Source organism: Mixophyes fleayi, chromosome 4 (genome assembly GCF_038048845.1).
Source record: "Mixophyes fleayi isolate aMixFle1 chromosome 4, aMixFle1.hap1, whole genome shotgun sequence".
NCBI lineage: Eukaryota > Metazoa > Chordata > Amphibia > Anura > Limnodynastidae > Mixophyes > Mixophyes fleayi.
Window position 1 is genome coordinate 70,444,772 of NC_134405.1, and position 25,020 is coordinate 70,469,791.

Genomic DNA, 25,020 nt, shown 5'->3' on the forward strand with positions numbered 1-25,020 from the left:
GATGGGAAAAATACGGATGTGCGTGGACTACCGGACCTTAAACAAGCGCACTATTCCTGATCAGTATACTGTCCCTAAGATAGACGAAGCCCCTGATTGTCTTCAGGGAGACAAGTGGTTACTATCGCAGCAGGTACTATTAGATATTGATGAGTCAGAAGGATGCTGAGAAAACCGCCTTCATCTGCCCAGTTGGATTCTTTCAGTTTAAAAGAATGCCACAAGGATCTTTAGGGACCCCAGCCACTTTCCAAAGATGCATGGACGATGTTGTGGTGACTTGAATTTCAGGGAAGTGCTGGTCTACTTGGACGATTTGATAGTATTTGGCCAAACATTGAATGAGCACAACAAAGACTCCTCAAGGTATTGGAACACTTAATAAAGAAAGGGTTGAAATTGTCCCTTGACAAGTGTAGCTTCTGTAAAACCCAGGTCAAGTATGTGGGATATGTTGTGGATCGGGATGGAATTTCTACAGATTCAGCGAAGATAGAAGTGGTGAATGAATGGCCTCGACCAACAATACTAAAGAGGTTATCCCGCTCCAAGAGGTTCCCATCACAAAGAGAAACCATTGTTCCGGGTAAATGATGTGTTTGGGGAAAGGTGGAATGAGGCTTGTGAACAAGCTTTCGAGGGATTGAAAACTTGCCTGATTCAAGTGCCTGTTCTGGCATATGCCGATCCAGAGTTTCCGTACGTTCTTCATGTAGATGACTCATTTGAGGGACTTGGGGAGTATTATGCTAAGTGCAAGAAGGAAGGTTAAGACCAGTCTATTACATCAGTCGAGGTCTCTCACCCACTGAACGGAACTATCCGGGGCATAAGTTGGAGTTCCTTGCCCTTAAGTGGACAATTGTTGACAAACTTCACGACTACTTGTATGGAATACCATTAGAAGTGCATACAGACAACAATCCCCTCACATGTGTACAGACCACAGCGAAGCTAGATGCAACTCGGCACAGAAGGTTGGCGCCGCTGGCCATTTACAATTTCACAATATTGTACAGACCTGGGAAAAGGAATGTAGATGCTGATGCTTTGTCAAGATTACCGGGAAGGTTTGTGGAATCTCAGGAAGAAGAATGGATAGAGTTGCCAGCTCCAAAGGTGAAGGGGATGTGTCACAAGGGGCGTGTGGTCGTGCCTCCAGTCAAAGAATGCTTAACAACCCTAGGGGCAATGATAGATACGCTACCAAGACAGTATTGCTGGCTGAGTCAAATGGAGCTCAGTGATCTTCAAAAGCTGAGTCTGAGCCAAGTCAAAGAAGATCAGCAGAATGATTCCTCTATAGCAGCAGTTAGGTGGTCTGTTAAACACAGACAAATAATCCACCAGAGTAGTTTGAAAATGGATTTTTGCTAAACAGACAGAGAGAGTCCTTGGTGGTGAACCAGGGGCTACTGTATAGAAAAACAAGCCACAAAGATGGCAGACAAAGGAAACAGCTAGCGTTGCCAAAGAAGAACCATCCCATGGTTCTCAGTGCTTTACATGATAACCACGACCACCTGGGAATACAGAAGAGCATAAATTTAATTTCAAATAGATTTTACTGGCCGAAAAATGGAGAAAGACATTGAAAGTTATTGTAAATCTTGTGGGAGATACGTACTCCAGAAATCCCTCCCAGAGAAGGCTGCCCCCTTATAGAATATATCCAGGAATGGGTCCTTAGATTTAGTCTGTGTTGACTTTCTGTCAGTGGAACCCAATGAAAGCAACAAGTGTAACATTTTAAGGGTTGACAGATTATTACACCCGTTATGCTCAAGCCTACCAGACAAAATACCAGACAAAATACCAGAGGGCTGTGACTGTGGTAAAAATGCTATGGTTAAAATTCTTTGTCCACTATGGACTGCCTGCCCGCATTCATTCGGATCAGGGTTGGGATTTCGAGAGCAAGCTAATAAAAGTGCTGTGTGAGGTTTGCGGGATAAAGAAGTCCAGGCCTACTCCTTTCCAACCTCAAGTAGATCCTCAGCCGGAGAGATTCAATCGAGTACTTCTTGGCATGATGGGCACTTTGGACACTAAAAAAAAAGGCACATTGGAGAAGGCACATTAGCCATTTGGTGCACGCCTACAATTGCATAAAAAAAACCAGTCCAAAGGGTGATCCCCATATCTCTTGATGTTTGGAAGGGAGGCTAAATTACCAATCAATATCTGTATTGGAGTGGACACTGCTGATCCCGAAGAAAAGCCCCATTTGAAATATGTGGAGCAGCTGAAACAAAAACTAAAGGAGACCTACAGACTAGCGGAAGCAGTTGCATCAAAAGCTGGACAACAAAACAAGGGTCATTACGATCTACAGGTCAAGGAGCATATTCTGGAGCCATTGACTACGGGCATTCGACCCTTTACTGCCCTGTTCCCTCCTTGAAATCTTGATTATGTGCGCTAATGTATTAAGCCCTATAGTCCATCTATAAAATTCTGTTTACTAAACTATCTACATCTTTTTTTACTCTCCAGATCCTGAAGATGTCCTGCATTGAAATTCTAGCTGCAGAACCTTCCAGTATATGTGCCGGTGGTAAGTAAATAGAATATAAGGGCATACTAAGATATGTCAGATCTATAATTTTCAATGTGGAAAACACTTTTTATTTACACTATGTAATGATAGTGGATAATATCAGCATAACAAATGTTTCACATCATTCTAACCATGAGTAGTTATAGACAATGATGTAAGGACATCTGAATGCTCAGGTGATGGCATCTATTAATATATGATGTTGGAGATGCTGTGATTATCTGTACAATTGTTTCCTCATTTTTCTCTCTGTGACCCTCATCACAACAATCACACATTCACCATTCTGCTTCTCAATCTATATATTTGTGTGATTTTCATTATTTATATTGTAGAGTCTTTTCAAGTGGTAGTAAGAGGGAACGGATTCCGCTATGCCCGGAATGTGGATCGAGTACTCTGCAGTTTCAGAATCAATGATACAAACTCTCTCAGTAAGTTTACTTCTCTACGTAGAATTAGCTCATGTGAGCCACCCTTCCAAAGCATTATAGATATACAAAATAATGTCAAAGTGTATCCTATGTTCTCTAAAACTGTAAAGAATGAAAGAGGAAGTAGTATTAGTAATGTATAGCCAGCATTCCACATCATTTTTGTAATGTTCCATTTTTCCAGGCAGCTGCTATGTCATTTCCAATGCGGTTTCAAGCTATCAAAGCCTGGCATGATCAGCATCATGTTTAGAATCTATACCACACGTGTACATGCTTTACACGGCATAAATTAGTACATGTGCACAGCATATGTTCATGCTCTTTTGTACAACACTACTTCCATTTTTTTACATGAAAAATTATGTGTTTTGTAAACACCAAGGAAAAAAAAGGTTAAAAATAAAAGGTATATATAAACAGAAAACAATTTGGGTGCTACCCCTTGACCAGTACTAGCCTAGCAGGGGCCTGTACGATAACTAATGTCCTGATCGTCTTGCGTTATGTACTTAGAACAATGCCTGCATGAAAAACAATTAATATTTGTATTATTGCTATTGCTAATAATATTATCGTGACTATTAATAATCATAAAGTAATTCAAGCTGTTACTTGTATGAAACCTTCTTACATTGTACTTCTGTAATTGTTGCTCTCTCTCTTATAACACTTACACTGCTATACGCTATTTTCTGTTGTAGACGAGAAGCCCCTTCTTGTGGAGGACACGTATCTGCTTTGTCCCGCGCCAGTTCTGGAAGACGTTGGCATGTAAGCTATGGATAAAGTGTTTGTCAGTCAGTCTCCTCAATGTGACCGGGTGAAGGTGTCTTATAGATTAACATAATATATACTAAAACGTTAGTAACTGTTTCTTGGATCCTCACAGGTGGCACATTCTAGGAAAGAGATTGATGTCTATTTGGAAAATCAAATACACACCCTTAGTATTAACCCTTAAAAGCTTGTTAAAAGGACTTTTTCAGACTTTCAATTTTTCAATTTAAAGGAGAATTCCACTTCAAACTATATAATAAATCCCTACTCATATAAGCAACATTGTACATTAAAAATTAATTAACTTTCCTAGTAGAAGCAGATGTTTCTTCTTCTAACTAATGTCTGGCTGCTCCTCCATTGCGTTACGTGGTTCCCAGGAACAATAGTAGACAGTGGCAGATGTGCAGATTAGTAGTAATATAGCTGAACAGTGATAAATCTGGGCTTCATATGAACATCCCAGCAAGGATTACTGTTGTGCCTGTCACCCAGCAGACAGAATGATCATCTGCTGTAGCTAGAGAGCATTAGCAGCTGGGTAAATGCAGTGTACAACTTCTTATTTTAGTAAGCATTTACCGCTCCCTCCCAATGCCTGTCATCACCTTGCTCACCTCTCTAATCTCTCTCTCCACTGGTATATTCCCCTCGGCCAGTAAGCATGCTCTCATGTACCCTTTTCTCATGAAACTCTCTCTTGACCCATCTTCTCTCTCCATCTATCGCCCCAAATCTCTGCTTCACTTTGCTTCTAAAATGCTCAAACAACTTGTCTTCAATGGTCTGACCCACTTTCTCTCTTCCCACTCTCTTTTTGACCCTCTCCAGTTTGGCTTATGTCCCCTTCACTCAACTGAATCTGCCCTCGCTAAAGTAACAAACAACTTACTCTCAGCTGAGTATAAAGGTCACCTCTCCCTCGTTGTCCTCGACCTCTCTGCTGCTTTTGACACCATCAATCTTTCTCTTCTTTCTCTTCTCCTCACCACCCTTCACTCCCTAGGTCTTCGCGAAAAACAGCTCTCTTCTTGTTGGCTCTCTCCTACATGTGGAGGTAGCACAGGCGAATTTGGCATGAGCCCTCATGTAAGCGAATGTTTGACAGGTTGCACAGCTTAATGGTCCTAGATGGAAGACATTCAGATCTGATATCCAATTTTTTCTGCTCTGTGTTCCCAGGACAGCAGCTCTTCACGTCAGCATGAACGATGGCTTGAGTTTTATCTCTAGTTCTGTCATCATTACCAGCACGCACTGTGTAAGTCATAGGTCTTCTTCTACTTTCCATTTCAATTTTAGCAGTGTTCAGGAAATGGAAGGCATGTGTTAATAAAAGACAAACATGGGTATTAGAAAGATTGATGGTCGCTCAGAACCCAACAAATGTTAAAAGACAAAATATAACATTAAAGGTGTTCTAGCAGCTAGGAAGGCTGCAATAGTCCGGTAGCAGAATAGTTACCGGTTTTACTGAAAACTGATCTTCAAATGTTATTTGGAAAAGCTATGTTGTCAAACACTTCTTTATATGGAATAAGTTTATTCATAATATTTGCAAAATGCTAAAAAATATATTAAACATTGTTATTTTTATATTGTTGTCTTATAGGTGAAAACTAGCACTGTTTTAGCTGTTTTGTGCTGCAACACTGTTGCAACAAAGTAAAAGAGTAACAGCAAGCCTGAATGTCAAGTTGTATTATCGTCAGGGCCTGATTAAGGGTTCTGGCCGCCTTAGTCTAATACGGCCGCAGCGCCCCCCCCCCCCCTCCCCCCGAATATATAAGTGTATAGGAACACTCCTGACTATGAATGTTCAGGTGTATTCTCCAGCATTTAAATTTAGACAGATTGTGCCATTGTCTCTTACCTGTTCTTGCTCTTCTCTCTTGCAACTTTGTTATCCTCTCGCTGGCTTCTGGAAATCCCTATAGATATGCATGGCAGTCCCCCCCTCTCCCTCCCTATAGATATGCATGGCAGTCCCCCCTCCATCCCTATAGATATACATGGCAGCCCCCCCCTTTCCCTCCCTATAGATATACATGGCAGTCCCCCCCCTCTCTCCCTCCCTATAGATATGCATGGCAGTCCCCCCTCCATCCCTTTAGATATACATGGCAGCCCCCCCCCTGTCCCTCCCTATAGATATGCATGGCAGTCCCCCCCCTTTCCCTCTCTATAGATATGCATGGCAGTCCCCCCTCCATCCCTATAGATATGCATGGCAGTCCCCCCTCCATCCCTATAGATATACATGGCAGACCCCCCTTCACTTACCTGTAGTTGAGTTGTGCTGGCCAGCGTCGCTCCTCGCTCATCAGATCAGCAGACAGGAAGTGAAAACTTCCTGCTTCCTGTCTGCTGCACAGCAACAGGCAGCTTAGCGATTGGCTGCCTGTTGCTGACCACTGACCATCAATGCTTTTGATCGTCGCCACCTCCACCCCCCCTTTTTAAGGCCCGGCTCACAATTAAATAGGTTAGAAACAATAGGTCAGTTTTACCAGCAGAAGAAATGTAACAACGGAAGAATTTTCAGGAAATGTTTCTATTAAATGTTGGAGACTAATGTAAAAAGATGTGGGGTTTATATTTAATGTTTGCCCACATGACATGTTAATAGGGAATTTATCCACCTTTTTCACATTTCCATCATCTCTTACAATCATTACGCAAACTAGGCCTATTGTCTAGGGGACCTAAGGGGCCCTATATTATCCTAACCTGTTTTATATTCTGGTTTTTGTTTTTTTTTTACAAATGGAGGGTGTAAGAGGGCCCAAACCAGTACGTTACCTAGAGGCCCAAACCAGTACGTTGCCTAGAGGCCCAAACCAGTACATTGCCTAGAGGCCCAAACCACTACGTTGCCTAGAGGCCCAAACCACTACGTTGCCTAGAGGCCCAAACCACTATGTTGCCTAAAGGCCCAAACCAGTACATTGCCTAGAAGCCCAAACCACTACGTTGCCTAGAGGCCCAATCCTGTACGTTGCCTAGAGGCCCAAACCACTACATTGCCTAGAGGCCCATGGGGGTCTTACTCCAGCCCTGCTTACAATACTATATGGTTTATTTGGTAAGATGGAGCTATGTGCACATAAGAGATGAAATACTGGACAATCATTATTTTTATAAACTGCTTTATAAAAATGACAGAACGGTTACATGTCAGCAGGCTAAATGCCGACACTTATATTGTGCAGACAGGTTGACAATGTCGTCAGTGTGATTGGCGACATTGACAATTAATGTCATCAGTGTGATTGCCAATATAGACATTGTTGCCAATCATAATGCCAACATTAAAAGTACCATGCCACCACGTCTGCCGCGTCTGGGGTATAGCCGCCGGACGTGGTGGCATTGCTCTTTTAATGTAGGCATTGTGCTTGGAGGCATTGCTATGTCACCAATCACACCGACGACATTTGCAACCTGTCTGCACAATGTAAGTGTCGGCATTTAGCCTGCTGGTATTTTCCTGTCGGCAGGTAAGTGCCGACATTACCTCCATCGCAATTATAACCGCCACAGCACATGTTACAGCACATGTGTACACATAGCACCATTTTAATAAATAAGCCCCTTTGTGCGTCATCTCACCACCTAACCCATGTATCCCCCTTTTCATTGTTCATCATCCGCAGTATATTCTTCTGGAGACTTTTCCTCACACTCAATCTAGAGGATTAAAAAGAAGAAAAAAGGGAACAAAACGTTTGCTTAGCCTGACAAAAAAAAAAAAAATTATAGTCGTCTTCTGCTATGTTTACATTTTACTAATCTTTTTCTTATGTGGTTTTTAATCCCTTTTTCCATGCAAGAAAAGACTAACTCTGCAAAAAAAAACCATTAAGATGTAGGAAATATGTTTTATTTGTCAAACCTTGTAATAGAATGAGTTATAGTGAGATGGAGGCCATGGTGCGAAGCAAAAGTTGGACCCTTTCCAGCACATCCTGGAATAATGATTGGAGAGACAGAGGTCTCCATGTGGAGTCTAATGTCCTAGACTCAGGACTACATTACACACCATCCACGGTCAGGAAGTGGAGTAAAGGGGGCATCGAGTGTTGTGTTCTGTAGATTGTGGGATACACAACAGAAAACTGGACATTACTGGAGTCATAGCAAATAGGTTGCATGTATATGGTACTGCTAATTTCTCAAAAGTAGATAATCTCAACCTTATTTGGATAATAATTTTTAATCAGATACAATTTTAATAAAATATTTAAAAAATATATAAAATAATAATAAATTAAATTTGAAGTTAATAAAAATAATTGTAAACAAATGGGAACCAGATGTATTTGGGTGCTGGATGTTCCTATTTTGTGTCCAGCACCCTTTTGCCTGTGGTATCAGTGTCAGAAGGGTGACTCTTTGGTCCAGAGTATCTGATGTCCTTATTGTGAATCATTCTCTTCTAATTGCTGGTTATGATTCAATTTGGATCCCTGAAAAGTAGCTGAATATAAACTGAACGCATTTCGCTGCTAGCCTGCAACGTCCTCACACAGACTAAACTCTAAACCAAGAATTTGCCATTTTGCTTTCATATCCTACAGGCGGATGGGACCATATTGGCGATAGCCCTGCTCATTCTATTTCTCCTGCTGGTACTGGCCCTGCTGTGGTGGTTCTGGCCTCTTTGCTGCACTGTGGTAAGTGTCTGATCTCATCGTAACATTAAATTACTGGGACCTAGTGTGACCCTAAGCTTGTGGAATGTGCTTAACCTCAATAGTTCTTCTGCCATGAGTGTTTAGTAGTTCTAGTCGTCTTGTGTATAAAAAGCAGCCCAGGTATCACTGTTCCCCATATGATAGCCAACATACTTTTATTTGTATAGGTAACAAGATATTTATATTTAGTGTAAGCTTTTATATATATATATATAGGAAAAGTAAAAAAAACTAAGTATAAAAGTAAAAGTTGATGGACTGCAATTAACTTCTATATGCAGGATATGCAATTTGATGACTATGACAAAATTATTTTTCTAGCCTAACGTTTTATTATGTTCATGAAAGTTTCATCTTAGCCTCAAACGTTTATAAATACATTTCCTATTTATTACTCCTGTTGGTTGATTGTTAATAGCAAGCTGTCTTTATAGTGATAGGAGATTTACTGTGCCTTTTTAACGGGGATTCTCACATTCAGTAATGTCTTCTATTATCCCAACAAAAGACATGTCTCAGCTATAATGTTATGAAAAAGGTTTAAAGATATTGCTGCATCTTCTGACTGTGTCCATTCTATATTATCCTATGTTTCAGGCTAATTATGCATAGATAATCATGTCAGTGGTACCCCCACCCTCCCTGTATTGCAATTGGCTGTTCTAATTTATTTAAGCATCCAATCAGAAAAGAGTAAGGGGGGCATGCTTACATTTGTACAGTATGATCTTTTCGGTATTTTTAGGATTTATTTACAGAATTCCACCTTTTATTGATTTTTTTTTTTACTGGATACTGTAAACAAAAGGGTCAAACTGCATATATATTTTATATTTATTGTAATGTATTTCAAATTAAGTATTTTCCTCTTTATATGCTGTGAATGCTTCTGCAGTTTAGCGTACAGCTATGTCTCATAAACATAGCAATCAACTATGAATATAGCTCATTAACTCTGTTTTAGTTCAGGGAAATAGTTAATTACTGTAGCTCTAGGCTGTGCTGATGCAATAAAATATTCCTGGAAGGCTGACATGCATACAGAATCTGGATGGAGAGTCAGAATCCAGGCCATATGGCTTATTACAGAGCAGAGCTGAGTTATGAGTGAGAAAATCCAGCCTTGTCACTGGGGAGTGTTCTGATTGGCTAAGCTGGGTTTCTCGGAGCAATGGGTACCAGTGCTAACGTTCTGTCTAACTCTTATGTATTACTGTGTCTGCATGATCAGTATAGTGTATATATGATACTAGTATAAAATGTCATGGATAATTATCTCGTATGTCTTGCATGCCATTCATTTATGATGAAGTAATCAGAAAAGGTGTCACCGTTAACTGAATTATAAATGAAGGTCAAGAAGTGAACAATAATAATGAAAAATAATAGAAAAGTAACGAAAGATCATAAAAAATAGGTAACAAAAGTAAAGAAAGTGAAATATAATATGCATGTAGTAAATCTGCCACATTTTGTGTTCACTAACTCAATTTTTATTATATTCAGATGATTAAAGCACCACCCCCACCACCAGAAGAGGACAGTGAGGTAGGAAACCTTTACTGTAACTAACTTATGGATAAGTGTATGTCCTCACCATGAACTTGTCATGCCTATGGAAAAAAGACTACTTTCTTTTGAATGCCAAAAATAGTCTTTCATGGATGTCCGTGTCTAAAATGAAAATGAACTGGGATAGTCGCAGTCCCAGGAAAATAATGAGAGCACCATATTGAGTTTTAAACTTTGAGACGGTTGGCTAATTCTGTCTCCTTTCTGAACTTTGTAAACACAGGTATGGGACTTATAGTTTGGATTATGTGGTACTGGTAGTTTTCTGGATAAGGGTTTTTTTGTGTAATTTGGAGCACCATGCCTAGCATATCCTAAAGTAGCCTTATGGATTAACCTTGTGATTCTCCAAACTGCTCTTGGCATTCCCACCCTCATTACATTGTTTAGCAGTGCTCCTCGCAGTAACTATAGTAAGAGCACCTACTGATCATGCCTGTGTGTGATGTAATCAACGTGCAGTAGCCATTATTTACCATATTCTATTTCTGGATTTTGGAACTTTCTGGTTGCCAGCTTTCTGGATAAAAGTTACCTATAGATGCCACTGGTACTCTGCCAGCAGGGAAAGGATAACCAAAATCATGCGCTGGGCTATTCCACACTATTAATACACACACCACAGCTGTAAAGAAGGGGTTAATTGCTAATTCCCACTAGAGACAATGAACACCACACAAAATACAACGCTGAAATTTGCTTGCTGTGGATAATCAATTGCAAAAATCAATCAAAATCGTGGCAAAATACATATACATCAATTAGACCAGCGATATCTAATAAAGATGTTTAATAATATAATATATAAGAAATAGTTGCAAAATATTAAACATAACAACAGAATAATTAAATCATCGGGACGTAAGTTCTTTAGGATAGAAACATTCGATTATCAAAGGGACTTATAGTATATTCATCCATATAGACCGAATAACGGTATGGAATATTTGATAAAGATATGATTATAATGTGATCCTCCAGGGCAATTTTGATGCATCGACAAAGTATATATATACTTATATGTTATTAAATCAGAAAATGTGAATTTGTTGTGACAAGTGAGCTTTAAATATTCATCTGGATTTGCACGAGACAGTGAGCACTTATTTGTGATTTTCATGTTGAGTTATTGGATTGAGACACTTTTCAGAATTGATCATTATGAGTTCCTGAAAGCACATAAACATGATATTAAGCATGTCATGTGGCTCATTTAAATATCAACATCACATGATCGTGTGTATAATTATATAGAGTATAATTCAATTGTAATTTGAATAATGACATGAAAAAATGTAAAGAGAAAAAGGAAAGCTTAGAACTGTATGTAACGAACGGGTATAACTGTTGTGTAAGAAATACGTGACCTCACTTGCAATGTGTGAATGTATAGTAAATTTGCAGACAATTTATCCTACTACTTTGACACACACTTTTTTTCTAGCCTTTTCCAGTATTGAAATAATAAGTGTAATGTATGCTCTATATAGTCTATACAGCGGAAGCAATAATTGTTTGCACCACCCAGAAAGTGCTGAAGATAAAGTGTTAGAAACAGGATATAGAGTTTCATTCCTACTGAGTTCTCTGAAAGTTAGAAACATGTCACACATGTTGTTTTCCTTAAATGAAAAATGGCAAAATAAGTCTGGAAATGTATGCTTTAACCATACTGGCTGCAAATTATTTAATTGAAGTGTTTTATTGGATGTACATTACGGAGCCAACCAGATGATGTTTTCTACCCATATGGATGGGGTTGATGTTGGAGTGGCATGGCAAGGCCTGTGTGTGAGGACATGACCTGAAATGACAGGATCCTCAGCATCTGGAGAACATGATTGTGTATGGGAGCAGAGATACCTTGTATGGCATGAAAGTGTGAGGTGCTATGAGGACAGTAACATTGATAAAAAAAAGCATTTTTTTTTACAGCCATTAGGGGGCATTAGTCATTAATCCAGACATTATGTTCTGGTTTTAAATATGTGTTTAACTGGGTGCGTCTGTGAACACATGTTTTAAAGCAAAGGCATATATCTATATATTAAAAATGGAATGTGTTTTGTCTAACTACATCTGCAACATCACCGATCAGACACAACATTAAAACCACCTGTTTAATATTGCGTAGCTCCCCCACATGCCGCCAAAACAGGTCTGCCCCATCTAGGCATGGACTCCACAAGACCTCTAAAGGTGTCCTGTGGTATCTGGTACCAAGACATTAGCAGCAGATCCTTTAAGTCCTGTAAGTTGCTAGGTGAGGCCTCCATGGCTTGGATTTGTTTTTCCAACACATTCCACGGATACTCGATTGGATTGAGATCTGGGGAATTTGGAGGCCAAGTCAACACCTTGAACTATGTGTCATGTTCCTCGAACCACTCTTGAACAATTTTTGCAGTGTGCAGGGCACATTATTCTGCTGAAAGAGGCCACTGCCATCAGGGATTACCATTGCCATGAAGGGGTATTCTTAGTCTGCCACAATGTTTAGGTCAGTAGTACAGAGTAACATCCACATGAATGTCAGGACCCAAGTATTCCCAGCAGAACATTGCCCAGAGCATCACACTGCCTCCGCTGGCTGGCCTTCTTCCCATACTGCATCCTGGTGTCATCTCTTCCCCAGGTAAGAGACACACATGCACCTGCCTGTCAACATGATGTAAAAGAAAATGTGATTCATCAGATCAGACCATCTTTTTCCATTGCTTCATGGCCCAATTCTGGCATTCACGTGCCCATTGTAGGCACTGTTGGAGGTGGACTTTGGTCAGCATGGCCACTCCTACCAGTTTGCGGCTACACAGTCCCATGCACAGCAAGCTTCAATGCAATGTGGGTTCTGACACCTTTCTATCATAGCCAGCATTAATTTATTCAGCGATATGTGCTAGATTAGCTCTTCCATTGAATTGGACCAGACAGGCTAGCTTTTGCTCCCCTCGCGCATCAATGAGCCTTGGACGCCCATGACCCTGTCATCGGTTGTCCCTCCTTGGACAAATTTTAGTAGGTACAAACCACAGCATTCTGGGAACACCCCACAAGACCTGTCATTTTGTAGATGCTCTGACCCGGTCATCTAACTATCACAATTTGGTCCTTCTCAAAGTCCCTCAAATCCTTACACTTGCCCATTTTTCCTGCTTCCAACACATTATCTTCAAGAACTGACTGTTCACTCGCTGTCTAATATTTCACACATATTGGTGTGATTGTAATGAGATATTCATTGTTATTCACTTCACTTGTCAGTGGTATTAATGTTGTGGCTTACCAGTGTATGTGCATGTAATGATACGGTAAGTTACAAGTGTCCTGTACATTTCATAATTAAAGTTTGTCCTAACACAGTGAAATATGAAGCCACAGTCTGGTGGCCTGCAATTTATTCATGTATGGGTGGCAACTGCCAAAATTAACTTTATGTCTCCAGGCAATTTTGTATTAAACTTCATGAGATTAGTATGTTTGAGGTCAAGCTGGACATACAGTTATGTGCTATAACGGCATTTAAGGTCAGAACACCTTATTTTTTTTTCATTTAATAGCAATACAAAAATACAATATGGCACAAAACAAACATATTTCATCATATTTGCACCTATTTGTATTGGCTTTACCTTGGAATAACTTTATTGCAAAACAAACCTGACCCATGACCTTGTGGACTCAAGGAGATCAGTAGAAACATATTGTTTACAAAAAAATTGCTTTTGCAACTGACTCCTGATTGTGTCCACCTAGTTGACCTAGGTTCTAAATTCAATAAACTGTAATAGTATTCATTCTGTTTATCATTAGAAGTTTTAGCACTCTGTAGTGTTTGTAGTGTAGGTGTTTATATTAAGTTGTGTTTTCATGTATTCCCCTGATGTGTGTGTTACTGTAGTGTTGAAAAGTGCAAGTAAAAATATATTTCTTTTTACACTGGAAATGTCACAAAATCTGCAAATTGTGTCACAGCTTGCAATTTAAAGATTTTTTTACTAAACTGTAATGTCTATAAATGTTGACCCAAAGGTATATGTAGAGACGTTATTTGATTCCTTTGGGTGCAGAACCAGATGCAAGAGCAGATTCAATTCAAATTAAAATATAGGTTATAATATGTTAGACTAGACCCCTTATTATACCCTTACTGGTCACCGGTGCTGTACAAATATAACAAGTAAAAACAATTGAATGAGAACTAGTAAAAGAGTGTAGTTCCTTCTGCCTAGAGCCCCAGGTGGATAATCTTAGAAGCTCCATCCACCCGTCCGTCACACAAGCTTTGTAAATACAGTATAAGGAGCCACATGAGATCTGCAGCACTGTACAGAGGACAAACAAGAGAGTACATGGTATAACAGTACAATACAGTAATCAAATAACACAGTTACTGGGGAAAAAACATTATAGGTAATGAGAACAGGAGAGAAGAGGGCCCTGCTCACTAGATATTGCAATCTAAAGGGAAAGGGGCAGACAAATGGTTGACATATGGGGTGAGCCAATGCAAGGTGATCTGAGGGACAGAAGCAACAGTGGGAGAGATGGAGGATGAAAGAGGATGACGTACACTATATAGTGGAATGGTTAAGTGGAGGACCTATAGGCTTTTCTTTACAGGTGGGTTTGAAGTTATACAGGGTAGTATATACCAAAGTTTAAAACAATAAAGTTATTAAATACACCTTTGTTTAAAAAAAATGACACAATCAGCACCGTGAGGGTAGCTTTGCTAAACAAACCTTTATTTTTGATTTATATTACTAGTATGAAGTTTTTGCACTTGGCACCACAGCCAGCCTGTATTAGTTGACAGGAGCCTCACGTAACTCTTCTGTGATTTTGGAGGACACTGTTATTTCTTCCTTACACAATGACACTTCCCTTGTCACACAATATCAAAGTTGGACAGTTCACTGACTCCTACAAGATAAAGGATCCCACTGAGGGACCATAACATATGTGGCCATCATCAGTGTCTAGAGACTTTACTAGTTGACTTAAAGGCACTGTACACCCTCCTGTTGTTTAATGGCGTCGTCCTGGTTTTGGCAATGATCAGCCAGGAACGATTTCAGCATCCAGCACGTTACTCACAACTCATCAGTTGCTGTGTTTTATAGCAAATGAACACTTGTCCCTCTACATAGTTTTCTTGGACAATTGTCAAGTAGGAGTACTAACAATTTAATTGCTTATAGTGTGTGTCCAAGGGAGTTGCACCTCTTAAACCTCATCCCCCTCTCCTGCCCCTGCTGCTCTCATGTTGTCAGTCACTAATAAGACAGTGACTGCACTAGTGAGAGCAGATGATTAGCATGTCATACTGCGCTTGTTCCTCCATCCAGCTATTACAGAGTGAGGGTGATTGTAATTTCATAGGAGGACGATTAAGCAGATTACTGGTCAGAAGGTGGGTTCAGACCCTTTTCTCTGCTGCCCCTAGGATTGTGCCACCTGGGTGAGGTGTTGAAATTGTCTTGCAGGAATGGCCCTGTGTGTGTCTGCAATTACAATGCAAATGAAGATGGCAGAATATACAGATATATACAGATATGCAGTGGTTAGCACTTCTGCCTCACAGCACTGGGGTCATGAGTTCAATTCCTGACCATGGCCTTATCTGTGTGGAGTTTGTATGTTCTCCCCGTGTTTGCGTGGGTTTCCTCCGGGTGATCCGGTTCCCTCCCACACTCCAAAAACATACTAGTAGGTTAATTGGCTGCTATCAATTTGACCCTAGTCTGTCTGTGTGTGTCTATATTAGGGAATTTAAACTGTAAACTCCAATGGGGCAGTGACTGATGTGAATGAGGTCTCTGTACAGCGCTGCGGAATCAGTGGCGCTATATAAATACCGTATTTATCGGCGTATAACACGCACTTTTTTCCCCCTGAAAATAGGGGGCAAATGATGTATGCGTGTTATACGCCGATATAATGTTAAGAAGCCATGTTTTTATAGCGTGTGGAGTGTGAGGCAATCAGTAGGCAACGGCAAGCCGCGCCTTCCTCACGTCTAATTCTCGCGGCCATCGGAGCGTAACCACGGCAACGCTCTGCACTGCGAGAGTTCGCTGTCTGAGGTAGGAGAACTTGTACCCGTCAGGTACAAGTAAAGTAGTGAAGTAAAGTGGGGTTTTGTGTACGGCGCAACAACGAACTAACAATTAAACAGATAAAATACGGTATATAGTCATTTTAAAATAATTATATAAAGTGCTAACATGCTAATTCCCATATGTGAAAAACTGGTGATACAATAGTGCCAGCATGCTGGATCCAATATGTGCAAGTAATAAATATTACTGTATGTGCTGAAAATATTCTAAAATTATTTCTATAATATATATATATTTAACAAAGTGCTAGTGTATTACATAGATGTTGTGCAGCAGTGTGCACAGATTTAAAGGAGACCAGAATGGCAAAATAAATCTTCCTGAAATTTCCCTCTTAAAATGAAGATGCGTGTTATACGCCTGTGCGTGTTATACGCCGGTAAATACGGTAAATGGTGATGATGATGATGATGAATTTTCCTTTTAAAATGATCTGTGCAATAACACAACTGTGTAGCAAATGTGCTTATGTCATAATTAATAATCAAGAGAGGAGTAATTAGGAAAGCATAGAGATGCTCTCTTTATGTGCATGGGAACTCAGAGTTTTGTGAAGCGCAGACATTTATACTGGATACTCTATAGATGATGGATTTTACATAGTGAAGCTGACTACTTATCATATTCTCCTTACACGTACTCCTCCCATGAGTTATGGGAGATGTAAAATGATTTTTGTTTCCAAATTTAGATTTTTCTCATTTCATATTAAGATGAACTTTACAAAATTATTATGCATTATAAACCTGTTTTCTTTCCACACTCTGTTTTGCAACATTGTTTTAAAAGGGAAAAATAGTAGGCTGCATGCCAAATTCTATTATAGTGTAAGGCAAAGCCAGAGTCAAAATTGGTATCTTTTAGGAATCAAGAGAGGCCATAAGCCAAATGCACTTAAACTCATGTTTTGTGTGAGTGTCATGTACTTGCCCATTCCTGCATACCCAGTTAATAAGATCCACAGGGAGGGTTCTAAGCTTCCCAATGTAGTTCCCCCCAATGGATGCTGCGTCTCTTTGTTTTCTGCACCGAATTCTGTGCAGACCAAGGAGTTTCAGGCTCAGTATCTCACTGAATCAAATTTTCATTACCACTGTCACCTGTCACTCACCGGACTGTGAGTGCCATTTCTCCTGTGTTCAGGAACCGTGGCTGTCCGCCATCCTGAGGGTCTGCGCATGTGCAACCCTTATGAAACCTTCAGTACCTGTTGCTTTTAATTGATTGGATGATCAGGCAACCCTCCCTATTTAAACCACCTGTGATCATTACCTGGTGGCCTGATCTTGGAGTCTCATTCCCCATGAGCCTCTGAAGGTGTTCCTGTGTTTCCTCGTGTATTCAGCTCCAGCTGATTCCTGTCTACTACGTTTGTGGTTTCCAGACCACTTCAACTCTCCTGTGTTCATCGTGCCTGCACTCAGCTGATTCCTATCTGCTACTACTGCCGGATTCCAGTCCGCCTCAACTCTCCTGTGTTTATCGTGTCTGCACTCAGCTGATTCCTATCTGCTACTACTGCCGGATTCCTGTCCGCCTCAACTCTCCTGTGTTCAGCGTGTCTGCTCTCCGCTGCCTCCGTTACTACTGCCGGATTCCAGACCGTCTCTACTCTCCTGTGTTCAGCGTGTCTGCTCTCCGCTGCCTCCGTTACTTCTGCCGGATTCCAGACCACATCTACTCTCCCGTGTTCAGCGTGCCTTCCCTCCGCTGCCTCCGCTACTACTGCCGGATACCAGACAGCCTCAACTCTCCCGTGTTCATCATGTTTCGAGTTTTACTTACTACTGCTTCCTGAGTATTGCTCCGTTGATTACCGGTTACCTTCCGTGCGCTGCACCAACCTGATTACCGCTTCCATCCTCCAGTGGTCTCTCCTCCTGCCGGCGTTCGGCCGTTCAGGTATCCCTGCACGTCTCCTTGACAGCCTGCTCTCCTGAACCGCGGTATGCATACTTTCCATTGACTTTGCTATTGTATTGCATATCCGTCTGGACTGTGTTGTGTTCATTTCCGGAGTCTTCCATCTACTGAAGCTATAGTTTCTATTGACTTTGTTTCCTATTACCTGGATCTCTATAGTGACTTTGTATACTTCAAAGCAGCGCTTGTCAGTTATTATTGCATTGTGGTTATCATCGTGGGATCAAGTTCCGTGTGCCCCGTGTATCCTCTGCATTCTATTCATCTCCTCGTGTCCCTCCTCACATATATATAGCAGTGGTACAACTTGCTGCACGCAGACCACTGACTCCTGTTTCCCATTGACACCAGTTTCAAGTATCCTCTCACATAAGCAGTGGTACAACTTGCTGTACGCAGACCACTGACTTCCCTGTTACCTACTTGCACCTGGAATCCATTCCTTCACTATAGACAGTGATACAACTTGCTATACGCATACCACTGACTTCCACTACCTCCTCTCTCCTCCTGGACATTCCTCCTCACTATAGCAGTGGTACAACTTGCTGTACGCAGACCACTGACTCTCCTCACGTTTACTTGTCCATCTGGTTCCTCGTGTACATATCTCTAGTCATTACCAGTTGCTGCTAGTCATAGACTTTCCCTGAGAATTCTCTCACCATCTGCTGATTCTCCTGTTCCGTTGTCACCCTGCTACCAGAGGACCATAGTACCAGCTATATTACTCTGGTAAGAACATCATCTGGTGATATCCTGGGCAAAGACTCCTAGTGCCCGTGACATCACCCTTTTACCGGTGTTGTTTTATGGGGACTGTTCCATGTCTAACATGTACAGTACCAGAGCAACTGCACCTTCGAGAAGATGTTCTTGTTCAGAGACTAGCGACTGTTGCCTGGAATGTGACATTTCTGGTTGGGGCGCAGCAGCACGAAGACCACACAGGCAGCACCAGAGCCCATCGGTAAGTAGGAATCACACGCCATATACACCACACGCACGCACAACTCACCCATTTCCACCACTACTGTGCTTCTGTGCGGGATTACAAATAGCGCAAAAGATAAGATCGGGAAGGGTATCTACGTAGACATGTTCTCCCTCACGGACAGTGCTAAAAAATACCTTTTAGCTGCCTGTGGGATAGGGGGTACTGGCGTGAAAGCATACCAGTCATTGCCTAATCGGTTGATGTGGTATTGTGCTTTTGTTTCTCCCTATTTGGATATACAGCCAGTGGCTCTCAATGAGGTGCTACCTTCACCTGATCAACGAAATGTTCATCAACAATGGAGCAGGAATTTGGCACACTTATGAGAAGCATTTTAGATGCAAAGTTAGAGGTCAAACGCTTATCCCCATTGCTTTTAAGAACAGCGACATATGGATGGGACTGATGCTCCCGAGTGGGGTCACTGCGCACCTGGTCGGGACATCTCGGTTTCCAATGTCGGGGAGGTGTAGCACTCCCCTCCCATCTAAGAATCGCTGCTTCTTCTTCAACAGCGCAACATGCAGTTGGGGTGACTTCTGTTGATACGACACATTTCCACCAATTGCCACAGCTCTCACCCAGTGCGGGAGTGCCTAAGGAGCTCGGCAGGCCTATGGGAGGTCTCGGGCCAACAGGGGACACTGTTTAAAGCCCCTTCCTCAGTAAACTTGCAGGAGCTATGTAAATGGCTCCACCTTTTTAACTAATACCTCTCTGGCTCACCTCCTGAAGTAGGGTTTTCGCTGCAGCTTCCAATTAGTGGGGAGGTGTGGACAGCTGCCATGAGGAGCCTCTGGTCCTCTTACCTACTTCCAGAGTTGTTGGCGGACACAGTTTGCAAGGAATTTGGCTTGTGACGCATGTTTGGCCCCCATTTTGGATTTGGTTATCTCCCCGGTAGGGATGGTCCTGAAGAAAAAGGGTGGTTAAATACCAGCATTTGCTCATCCTCTCGGGGGTTCAGTTAATGATGCCATTGATATTAGCATAGCTCGTTATTTATTAGTCTTTTGAGACAACCCTGTCTTTGGTTTGGTCCTTCCGGAGTTGGGCGCTCTTTGCGTAACTAGACATAAAATCCTCTTTTTATCTGCACCAATAGCACCTGGATTCCTTTCTGTTTATGGGTTTTTCGCTTGCCAGGTGGGTACTATATTGATAGGTGCCTCCCCATGAGTTGTTTGGTCTTGTGCATGTACATTGAGAGTTTCAGCTTCTTCCTGCATTGGTGTGTTCAAGCAGGAATGGGCCATTCCAGGATCACTCACTATCTGGACAATTTCTTGTTCACAGGCCCTGCTCCCTCCCCAGTTTACCCAGACACGCCTTTTGCTGTGCAAGCTTTGTTCTCAGTGCTGAGGGATCCCGTTGCCCACAAGAAGATGGAGGGGTGGTTACCCTGCTTGCCTTTCTTGGGCATCGAGATCGACTCTATCACGGGGCGCTGTTGGCTGCCCAGTGATAAATTTCGGAACAGGGAGTCATTAATTGTAAACACGCTAAGCTCCCCACTACCTTGTTGTGTCGGGTACAGTTACTGTTGTAATTCTTTAACATCTCGTGTCAGGTTATCCCCATGGGTAAGATATTTTGCAGAAAGCTTCAAATGGCCACATCTGGTTTTCAGCGGCCACACACACACAACTGTGCTTAACGGGGGAGATCAGAGGAGACTTGCAGATTTGGTTGCAATTCTTTCAACATTTCAATGCCACGATTAAGCATACACAGCGAAACGTGCAACGGTGTCTTGCTGGATGCTTTAGCCTATTTTCTTCATTTTGAAGGGGTTATCTCTTGATAGGGTAGATCTGCTCTATTATACCCAGAGTCAGTGGAGCATATGTTAGGTAGTCAGCAAGACACCTCCCGTATATTTCCAGTTGCAGTTCATTCCGCGCTATTGTAGATTAGGAAGGAATTCTGCATTGTTGCTCCATAATAGTCTCTGACATATATGAGATGAGATGAGATTTATGACACTCCTCCCTAAAAGAATTTAGGAGTCTTTCATGTATATTTGAATCCTTCAGAACAACCCTATCATTCCCCATATCAATCTGGAAGGGGTTATCTTTTGATAGAGTAGATCTGCTCTATTATACCCAGAGTCAGTGGAGCATATGTTAGGTAGTCAGCAAGATACCTCTCATATATTTACAGTTGCAGTTCATTCCGCGCTATTGCAGATTATAAAGGAATATCTCGCTGGTTTTAAATTCACTAATAAAAGTTATATTTTAATCAGGTTCCATACCACTCCTTATAAGTTCGTAGTGAGAGCTTCAGTGCACCTTATTATCTCCTCTCTGCTTTTTGTTCTTGATACTTCAACATTTGCATGGATTCTGCATCTGGCCTGGCCCTCAGGTCTCTAACCAGTCTTTGGATTTCCACTCTGAAGCCTCTGGAGCCAACGGCTGTGGGACCTTCTTCCAAGGGAAATCATGCGCTGCTTCTTGGCCAGCCTCATTCTGGCACAACAGCTTGGTGCTTAAGTTCCTAGTTATGGAATTATTGCCCATTATTATGTCCATCGAGCTGTGGTCCCACCTTCTCCAGGTGTGGAAAATAGTTTACTGGTGTGATAACTTTGGTGTGGTACAGGCAATCAACCCCCAGAGCACCTGCTCTCTGCCAGCCGTCAACCTAGTGTGCCATTTGGTCTTGCGCTGCCTCAAACACGACATCACTTTCCAAGTGCATCACGTGCCTGGCAAAGGCAATGAGATGGCAGACGAGTTCTCCCGCTTTAGTTGGTGCTGCTTTCGGTAACTGACCCCGTCCGCAAAATTCAGTGGAATCCCCCTGTCCTTCTTATGTTTTGCAGATCATCAAGCTCTCGGAGGCGTTGATTGCCCCATCCACCGGGAGAGCTTATCGGGCGAATTGGCAGCAATAGGTCCTTTTCTTGGGTTTGCGGATTTACAGTGATTCAGGTCAGAAGAACAACATATTTGCTTTTATGTTGGCCAGATACCAGTAGGGGGCTACACAGACTGCTATGGCTTACAAATTAGCAGGTATTTCCATTATTGTGCGGCTAAATGGAGATGTAGATCCTACCAAGTGTTTCCTTATATCTAAAGCCCTTAAGGGATGGGCAAAGGTGTACATCATTTTCTGGCATGTACGGCTATGGCCTACCATTTACTGAAGGATCCGGGTTTTGGGTAATGGGCCATTCCAATGTGTATTGAGCATCCAGACAAGGGAAGACTTTATACATTGAGGGCATGAGTCATTAAGGAAAGTAAACAAAAAAAAAGAAGTAAATGTTCTGCGTGACAAACCATGTTACAATGCAAGGGGTGCAAATTAGTTAATTATTTTGCACGTAAGTTAAATACTGGCTCTTTTTTCATCTAGCACACTTGATAGCTTTATTTTTACATTGAAATTTTAATTTGATCTAGGACATACCCTACACCAACTATAAATCTGTCCCCACATTTTATTTACCTCCCCTTCGAATGCAACATGGTTTTGCCCAGGTGCAAAGTTACTCCTTTTTTATACTTTCCTCTTGGACTTGAAGTTATCTATTTTCTGGGCAAGTTATAAATACCATGGCAGAAGCATGGTCACTGTGCTCCTGAGAAACATTCTGACATCCTGTGACATCATCAAGCTGTCAGCTCTCAGTACATTGGCTCTAAATGATCACATGAGATCAGTGTCACAGTAACTTCTGCACTCACCATTTTTAATAACATTGAAGGAATTTATGATTTGAGAGGCTGAGACACACTTTTATAGCTGACTAACAATGGCATGTGTATTAATCACTATAGAATTAGGCTTTATCTGCGCTGTGCTATTAGGGTTGAAATTGAAAAAATGGCGCAGCCATATCACCTGAAGTGTTCTCAGGCCATATTTTTGATTAGGTCCCATTAGGATAAAACAGTATAGCAACCTATTTCATTTATCCTGTTATTTTGGGACCATCAGGAGATTAAATTATGGGAATCAAAGCATGGCTCGTTTTAGATTTTGGGTGGGAATAAGGTGATTGTGATGTGAAAATGGTAGCCCTACACATGTTTCAATCAGATGTCAGATGTGGTGGTGTGATCGGGATATACTAATATACAGTCATTGGCCAGCCATAGTTTTTGGCCTCCCGTGACCGGGTTTCTCTGCCTGAGGTCCGAGCAAAACACACTCTGCCAACTTTGTTCACTCACGTGGGAGGCTAATTTGGCCATAGATGTAGTCACTCAGCCTGTGCGCCAAATATGTTTGTTGGTAGGTATTTGTTTGACATGTGTAAATAGCCTGGTGGTAGAAGTGCTCTTTACAATTAAGGGTTTATATCTTGTGGCTAATGGATCTGCTTCACCCACCTCCACAAATTTCATTGGAATCTCTATTGAATAACATAATTTTGTAATTCTACTTCCAGCTCACAAACATGTATTTATACAGCCATAAACATCTTGGCTGCATTTGCTGTATGTCACCACTCTCTGACCGTGCCTCTAAACAAACATAAAAATATTTAAGTGTACGGGACGCACAGCCTGTCCTCCCTACAGTAATAAGTAAAAATATATTTTATTCGCATTTGCACAAAACATGTGGCTGCTTGAACTCATTACAGTTTATTGCTGGCGGCAGTTTTTCCCTTTATCATTAGTACAGCTGTTTTAATTAGGAACTAGTGCTGAAGAAGCAGCATTTATTCCAACTTCCATCACGGATTTACACTCTCAGATCAGGCAGGAAGCATGCACTGGCAGGCTGAAGCAGTTCAGATTCCATACCATATACAGGGATGAATCATCGTTAATGCAATTATAAAAGATTTGTTGGGAGGTTGCCAGGAAATTCTTTTTAGAATGCTGTTTACACTATTTCACCCAGAATTAATTATTACAGGTGTGACTGTATTTATATGGCACAGGTTTTCACGTGACTTGCTATGAAGAAATTTTATTTTGTAGCTGAAACTGTCTTATACGTACTCAACAGCAGTGGCGGAATTATCATTGTTGCAGCAGGTGCAGTGCACCGGGGCCCATGGAGATAATGGGGACCGCTGCCCGGGGAACTAGCGAGATGTTGGCCCCGGTTCCCTCCTCCCTGCTTCCCTGCACCAGGGCCCACAGATCGCTAGTTTCACCTCTGCTCAACAGCACCAGCAGTGCTGTACAGTTGTAAATGATGTTTCTTATACCCAGATAGACCTTCCCGTTCATATTTACATTCCATGGTACTGACCATGTGATAGAACATCAAAAAAGGCAATCCAGTTTCACTCTTAGTGGCTCACCGGTTAGCATCGCTACTTGACAGCGCTGACGTCATGAGCTTAATTCCAACCATGGCCCCCATCTGTGTGGAATTTGTATGTTCTCATCATGATTGCGTGGGTTTACGCCGGGTGACCCGATTTCCTCCCACACTCCAAGAGCATACTTTTAGGTTAATTGACTAGTGTTGCAGGGTAAATAAGCTGCAATGGGGCAGAGACTGAAGTCAATGATTATATAGGACAGTAACTGAGTGTGCCCAAGGTGACCGTCTTAACTTCGGCATAATATGTAAAGTGCTTTGAATCTAATTGTTAGAAAAGCATGATATAATACATTTTAATGAAGCTGAATGATTTATTTCATCTGGGTTTCTGGGTTCTCTACTTGGAAGCGAGAGGTGAATTCTGGTATAAATCTTTTTTGGTGCAAGCTTGTACGTCTAATCCATGATGAGGTCCAATAGCAAATATTTTTTAAAAAATAGCATTAATCGGAGTGGATGCAGCCATTTTGCATATTGAACAGACGGGAGGGTTCCTAGTGAATTGATAGAAACTTTGTGTGGGGTACACGTTAAACAACTACTAAACAACTAGATGTTACCTTATATCATAGAGTTAATTGTGTTATTGGTCTAATGAATGTAAATGTAACAGCTGAGATTAAAA

At 41.5% G+C, this 25,020-nt stretch overlaps 1 protein-coding gene across 1 annotated transcript in view; it reads left to right on the top strand.

Annotated features, from left to right (window-relative positions):
* Window positions 1–25,020, top strand: part of ANTXR1 (ANTXR cell adhesion molecule 1) — a 118,082-nt gene that overhangs the window by 55,337 nt on the left and 37,725 nt on the right. Inside the window, exons 9-14 of the mRNA XM_075207399.1 lie at window positions 2,497–2,557; window positions 2,896–2,994; window positions 3,699–3,768; window positions 4,957–5,035; window positions 8,355–8,450; window positions 9,978–10,019. Of these exons, the coding sequence (XP_075063500.1) occupies window positions 2,497–2,557; window positions 2,896–2,994; window positions 3,699–3,768; window positions 4,957–5,035; window positions 8,355–8,450; window positions 9,978–10,019 (447 nt within the window). The remainder of the gene's footprint in view (window positions 1–2,496; window positions 2,558–2,895; window positions 2,995–3,698; window positions 3,769–4,956; window positions 5,036–8,354; window positions 8,451–9,977; window positions 10,020–25,020) is intronic.